Source organism: Heliangelus exortis, chromosome 4 (genome assembly GCF_036169615.1).
Source record: "Heliangelus exortis chromosome 4, bHelExo1.hap1, whole genome shotgun sequence".
NCBI classification, from domain to species: Eukaryota; Metazoa; Chordata; class Aves; order Apodiformes; family Trochilidae; genus Heliangelus; species Heliangelus exortis.
Window position 1 is genome coordinate 43,369,826 of NC_092425.1, and position 7,292 is coordinate 43,377,117.

At 44.4% G+C, this 7,292-nt stretch overlaps 1 protein-coding gene across 2 annotated transcripts in view; it reads left to right on the plus strand.

Moving 5' to 3' along the window:
- Positions 1-4,924: 4,924 nt before the first annotated feature.
- Positions 4,925-7,292, plus strand: part of LOC139796276 (interleukin-8-like) — a 3,361-nt gene continuing 993 nt past the window's right edge. The window contains exons 1-3 of one of the 2 annotated variants that reach the window (XM_071744201.1): positions 4,925-5,153; positions 5,893-6,028; positions 6,775-6,858. In XM_071744201.1, the coding sequence (XP_071600302.1) occupies positions 5,093-5,153; positions 5,893-6,028; positions 6,775-6,858 (281 nt within the window). In that variant the 5' untranslated portion in view covers positions 4,925-5,092. Of the gene's footprint in view, positions 5,154-5,892; positions 6,029-6,774; positions 7,057-7,292 lie in introns of those variants that run through there. The other variant, XM_071744202.1, reaches the window with a different exon arrangement.

Here is a 7,292-nt window from a genome sequence, read left to right on the forward strand (position 1 = left end):
TGCCAAGGAACAGCCCCCCCTTCTGCTACATTACTGCATTTGGTTATTTTCTGTCCCAGAGACAGTTGCAGATTCTGCTGATTTCCTGTGCTGTCTGTAAAACTCTCTCTGTGATGGACCAAGGACTTCAAGCTTAATGCATATATCTTAGTGCTGTAAGGCCAAGAATAAACAAGAGGAAATGATTTACCCTCTAGTGGCCTTAAAGTAGAAATAGAAATGATGCAATTAAAGTAAGCAGACAAATAAATATACATTAAGGAAGAGTCAGTGTAGCTTTGAAGGAAGTCTTTCATGCACTTGTTACAGCTCTTCAAAAATGACAACAAGCCTATGGACGTGGAAGGTGTGCTGGGTAAAGTCAAATTGTCTGTCTGAAAGCCTTTCTCACCAAAGAATGGATCAGTGAGTGTATCTATAGCAGCCTTTTGCAAAACACATCACAGTTATAACACTAAAGGGTGTGTTTTTATTAAAGCTTCAGATGTTTGCACTTGCACTTCTTCCCCAGGCAGGCAGCTCTAGATTCACCTGAGAACCTAGGAGGATTTCTTCCTGGAAATGTAGGGTTTGTCTCTACCAAGAACCTCCCTAGCTGTGTGTGTCCTGCCCTGCCTGCAGGGCTGGGAAGCCTTGGGGCTGAGCTCTGCCTGAGGGCTGCAGTGCACAGTCTGGGGACTGCAGTGCACATCCTGGGGGCTGCAGTGCACAGCCTGGGGCTGCAGTGCACAGTCTGGGGGCTGCAGTGCACATCCTGGGGCTGCAGTGCACATCCTGGGGGCTGCAGTGCACATCCTGGGGACTGCAGTGCACAGCCTGGGGCTGCAGTGCACATCCTGGGGCTGCAGTGCACATCCTGGGGCTGCAGTGCACATCCTGGGGCTGCAGTGCACAGCCTGGGGACTGCAGTGCACATCCTGGGGACTGCAGTGCACAGCCTGGGGCTGCAGTGCACATCCTGGGGACTGCAGTGCACATCCTGGGGACTGCAGTGCACATCCTGGGGGCTGCAGTGCACATCCTGGGGACTGCAGTGCACAGCCTGGGGGCTGCAGTGCACATCCTGGGGACTGCAGTGCACATCCTGGGGACTGCAGTGCACATCCTGGGGGCTGCAGTGCACATCCTGGGGGCTGCAGGCAGCAGGAGCACAGCCCCTGACACTGCCAGAGCCAGAGATGAACACTTGACGTATGAGGTGCCTCCTGACCACTTCTAATTTAATCAGAAGTTCCCAGCATGAACTTCTCAAAACTTAGCATGTGTTTCCTCCTACCACTTCCACTTCTTATTTCCACAGCCAGAAAATGCTTCCTGCCAAGCCTGTGAGAGGGAGGTGCAGCTGAAGCACCAAATGAAGCCTTCCTACAGCAGGTACGACCCCAGCTCCTGCTCCCATTCATTCATATAATGAACATTAATGTATCATTTTCTAGTATTACTGGATCCCTTTTATTAATATAGTCAATGTCTTTTCATACTGCATTGGATCAAATGAAACATTTCATTTAACCCACAATTTTGAAAGCTGCAATATGAAACTGACTGCTTTCAAGCAGAGATGAAATACAAGTACACATTTATATTACACAGAAGTACATACTCATAGTATTATATTTATATTTATAATACATAAATTAAAAGGCAAATCAACTAAAGAGCTGCACTGTTAATCTGTGATTCCAGAAGGATTCAGGAAAGTCCAGCACTGACCACTGTCTGACTAAGGGTACATAACTGCCTGTATTTAGACACTAATTAAAAAAAATCACTCTGACCTAAGCTTTTCTCCTTTCCTTGTTATCACTTCCTCACGTAGGAAGTAAAAAAACAGATGTTTAGGAGACATTCTGCTTCTTACACTTCTGCTCCCTACTGTCTCACTGTAACCTTCCCCCAGTGTTGTGCTCAGGGTCTGAGCAGCAGAAGCAAATTATTTCCCAGCCCCTGTGTTGTTCCTCCTGTCCTCTGTGGGCTGAGTGCGATGGCAGGAGAATGCCAACCCTTTGTCTGGAAAACAAGGTGATTTCACAAGACAAAGTGGGATTCTTTTCCTGAGTAACAGGAGTAGCTTGTAGAGAGGATCTTGGGTGTTTGTGGGCTTGTGTGCACAACATCTCAAGTGAGAGGTTTGAATTTGACTAAAACAAGATGGATTTTTTAGAGAAAGTAACTTAGTCAGCCCAGAGGCTGGGGCATTCCTATGGAACTGGGGTGGCACAAAACATTAAGGGACTTGAACCCAGCTTTCCCCCATCCCTCATGATGGGCTTGGTCACCAAACCACAGGAGTCCCCCTCACCGTGTGCCTTGTGTTTGGGTGTCCTTTGTACATGCCAAGACTCTTAAGTCATTGCAGTCCAGATCCCAAAAGATTCCCCTTTGACTTCTGTGTTCATCAGACAAGCCAGTGCGTCATGAAAAGCCAAACCACTGTTTCCACCCTGCAGCACAGAGAACACATCCTATCCCCTGCCTGAAAGCACAGGAGCCATTTCCTTCCCTTTTTAGCAGCCTTTCAGCAATCAGACTGTTGCATCACAGTTTTGTTAGCTGCAAGCAAGCTTTGAACGGGGAGAAGCATGGAAAGTCTCTGCTTGGGGTGGTATCAGCTTGCTCAGTGATCTTATCCTGCAAAAGGAGCAGCAATTCCATCAGCACAAGTCATACCTGATGGCTGGAGGCACAGCTCACCCTGCCAAAATCAGTCAGTGGATTTGGAGTTCCCATGAGCGAGGGCTGGGATCTGGGCAAAGAATTGAAGGGATGAGGGGAGAACATGGGAGAAGCAGGACACTCCCAGGAACACAGGTTAGGAGTGCCTGGCCTTTGGGTTTGGGCTCATGTCTCAACCTTTCCCAGCCACTGTCATCTCCACTACACCCCCCTTACGTAGTCCTGATGGAAATGTGTCACATCAGTGAAAGGGGAGGTAGAGATGCTGTAGCGCTCAGAAATCAGAGTGGATTTTTGTTTTGTTACAAACATCCTGCTCTTTCAGACAGGTAGCTACCCTTGGCTCGGGGGCAGGGTTAATCATTTAGGTGGAGAAAGCTCTTGGCTTCACTTTTGGCCTGGGGATTTCTGCAGCTCTCTTACTGCCACACTCAGGAAGTAGCTGAGTCTGGTGGTGAGGAGGAGCAGCACTCATTGCTTTTACTCGGGGATTTGAGGGGGAATTTTCTTTTTTTGCCACGGACACTAATGGACAGCTCAGCAAACACCAAAATTAGATACAAAGCTGCAAATAGTGACTAAGTGGGATCTCTAACAGAATATTAATCACCCTCTGTGTGTACATACATATGGAGGCACAGAGAGAGCCCCAAAGAAAAGAAACTGCAAAACTTTGTTCCAAGTAAACTGGTTAAAGCCCCAACATCTACAGACTCCTGCCAGTGACACAACCTTGATAATTTACCATAATTTATACAATGTACTACAACATAAATAATAAAGCATAACCTTCAGCACCTGGTAAAATCATCTCCTTTTTCACAACCTTCTGAGAACTAGTTTTTTTCTTTCAGTAAAGCTCTAAGACATGCAGCTCAGGAGAAGCCCCATCAGGAGTCAGGACTGGTACCTGCTACTGACTCAATACTCAGCAAGATGTAGGAGAGACAAACTTGGTGCTGTCTTTTCTTGGGCCAACTGACACAGGGATGGGAAACAGATGAATTTTCATCAAAGTTCCTATAATCAAGTAAGTTAATGACAAATGTAAACAGTAAACCATAATAAATTATGGTCAAATGAATACAATATTTCTACAAAAGATCATGATGCTTGACATGCTAAACATAATTAAGTTTTTACAGACTTCTCAGAACTGGGGAGAATTACCTCTATAAATCCACAGATCACAGAAAAATGACACTTTGAGGTTGGGAATTGCAAGCAGCAGAAATAATTGTGGTCAAAAGCACATTTTTACAGTAATACCACTGAATGGCTTCCCTTAATCACATGCACTCCAGATGGGTGAAAAACCAAATCTTTGTTTAAGCAACAGATTAGCATTTGAGCACAAGTCTTGCCCTGAAAATGTCTCCGTGGCAAGGTAATAGCTCTGCTGGACACAGCACATACACACTCAGCACCCATGCAACAAGGTCCTCCAACAAAAATGTTTATGGCAGTGCCATAACACTTTGCTAAGACGTAGGGCTACAGCCACTGAAAAAGATTACAGAAAAGACTTATTAGGAATATCTAGAGTAACAAAGCAAACACAATTAGTTGTGTTCAGCAGATCATGCTATTTTGTTTGCATACAAGCTGCTTCTGCCTAGCATTCATTGACACGTGTGACAAGGAAAACACAGGCATGATTTTCAAAGCAGTTCAGAATTCAGTATTTGCTTCCCACAGGAAGCTTCAAACATTGCAGTCTCAGTTCCTTTACTGAACAGACAATATTAGAGACTATTTTACTTTGTAAGAGGACGTTAGAACAGAAAGAACAAAAAAATAAAATCATTAATATCAAAATAGGTAAAATCCTAACCTAAGTGGAAAAGCTTCTCAGTTATCTCAGCGCTACCCAATTTCCACTTCTGAGGCTTAAAATCAAGTAAGTAGACAAGTAGTAAGCCAACACCATAAGCAGAGACAAGAAACTAAATATCTCAAGTCTAGATCTGGCATACCTATGAAGAAGAGTTATTACCCTGGACAAGCCATCAGAACTTATAACAAAAACGTAACAAAAACCTTCATAAAGTTATTTTACTAAATAAGAGTATGCACTAGAAAAACACAAAATTCACAAAAGCCTGCAAAAGAAGTCAACTTGCATAGCTATTAGTTACATATTTTAATGAACTAATAGATGATATTATTCTCTAGCAGAGTAATTCCTCGTCATCTAGGAAGGAGTTACACAAGGGTCACGTGACTCATTTTTACGGCATCTGGGAAGTTCCCCTAACGCAATCCCCGTGCTGGCAGAGCACACATTCTGGGCACAAAAGTGTATATAAGGGGATGCAGTGCCCAGAGCAGGCATCAGCAATCCTCTGGGACAAGAGAGGTCACTGCTCCACAGAACCAGAGAGAACCAACCCAGCCAAAACACTCCTGTGTCACCATGAACGGCAAACTTCAGGCTGTCCTGGCTCTTTTGCTGATTTCAGCGGCACTGACTCAAAGTAAGTAAATCCCTCCCCAGCTTCCCGTGGCTGGAAGACTGCCTCAGCACCTAGTGTGATGCTTGTCCTTGCAGAGAGGTAGCTTGATATTTGTCTCAGCAAATTAGTTTACTTCAAGAGATTTTTCAGCAACTTCTCTTCAGTCAGAAATGTACTACGAAGCCCTCGTACTGACAAGTTACTGACATCTGGTGGGAAGAAGTTTAAGGATGTAATTTGAATTTGTTTTGTTTTACTTGAAGTGCATGCATCTAGAGAAAGGATCTTCCTAAGTGCTTGAATGTTTCTCTCCCTTTCCACATGAAGAACAGTTTATGTTTTTGTGTTTGTTACTTGCTGATCATAATGCCTCGGGAATGGAGGGAACATAATGCAGCTGGGAATGGAGAACAGAAAATATGATCATATTAGCATGGACAGGCCTCCAACTAATGAAAAGATCTAGGGCTCTGTCTTCTCAATAGTTGCCAGTTTGTTGATCCAGATGCTAAAATAATGCAGCTTACCAGAGTTGTACCTTGTACCAGTACGAGGAACCACACAACGTGTGGTTTTAGTTCAAACAGATGTATCAATTTAGTTTGAAATGTACTTGGGCTCCTCTGAATCAGCTCAGCAACCGATGTCCATACCATCGGGCTTGAGGCAGCTTGGAGGAATGCAGTATTTTAATTGCTAATTAGCTAGCAGCCGTGCTGTGTGCCCACCTCTCAGCCCTCTCTCACTGCTGTGCTCCCAGGCGGGCCCGTGGCGCGGATGGGAACGGAGCTGCGGTGCCAGTGCATAGCCACTCATTCCAAGTTCATCCCTCCCAAAGCCATCCAGGATGTGAGGCTGACACAGAGCGGCCCCCACTGCAAGAACGTTGAAGTCATGTAAGTAGCTCTGCAGGAGCCTTCCTCTTCTTCACCTACACCCTGCTGCTGAAGGGCCTTTTGCTTTTCACCCCGAGTACAGCAGCCAGCAGGCTGACGTGATGTCAGGTGTGGGACCCCTTTTGAGGCAGATGCTTTGGGTGTTTGGGTTTTTCCACTGTCTCTATGACCTTATGTATTCCCCAACTGATCACTATTTATCTGGCATGGGACGTAACAAATATTTCTGGTGGTAGAATATGAATTTCATGACCTTTCTTAATACGAGAGGCTATAATGTTGTCTAAATCCTGTTTATATTAGGCACTGAAACACCCTGTGTCAATCTCAGAGAAAAAAATCCCCAGAAGCAGATTTAGGGAAACAAAATCTAACATGGTCTTGAACAGCATGGAGGAGAAACTAGAATGTTGAAATCCTCATACTGCTGAAACACCTTTTCCCCACTGCAGTTTTCAGGCATTGTATAAGAAAGCTTTATAAATATAAATAAATTCAAACCAAGCCCCTCTACATATTGAGAGTGGTTCTGGGAACGTGTGGCTGCTCTGACAGCAGGCAGGCAGGCTTGCACAATGTTTGGACAGGTTCAGTATCCTCAGTTGTGAAATACATATAACAAACTGGCCAGGTCTACCCTGGAGCAGCTGGGATTTATACTAACTAATCTAAAAATAAATATTACATGTGAGTAAAACAAATCCATGTGATAGTTTTCTGACTTTTCTCTATTCCCTGTTTTGCAGAGCGACTCTGAAGGACGGCAGAGAGGTGTGCTTGGAGCCCACTGCTCCCTGGGTACAGCTGATCATAAAGGCAATTTTGGCCAAGTAAGTCCTTTTCTGTCTCATTTTGGGCAGTTGAGTGGTAAACCTCTCAAAAAAGCCAAATTGTAAAATTTCTCAGTGATGCTTTCCATGTTCTCTTAATCAGATTTGAAGAAGAAGGAAACTTGCTGCTCAGTTATAGAATTAGTCTTAGTTTTTCTGACTCTGCTGCAGGTGCTTGTTCCAGCTGGTACATCACTACAAACCTTGAGTACTGGCGACTCCATCTGAAGGGAAAAGAACACAAAAGTGTGTAGCTCCCTTGGAACTTGGAAAACAAGAGTTAAAAGAAAATTATCTTCCCTTTGCTTGCAGTAGCATATGTTAACAATCCATCTTTCTGAGTTAATGAGTTTCTTGGTGAGAGCAAATGCAGAAACTCAAGCTGCAGAAGTTTCCAGAGATGCACACACTGGGATTTCAGTAATTGCTTTTGA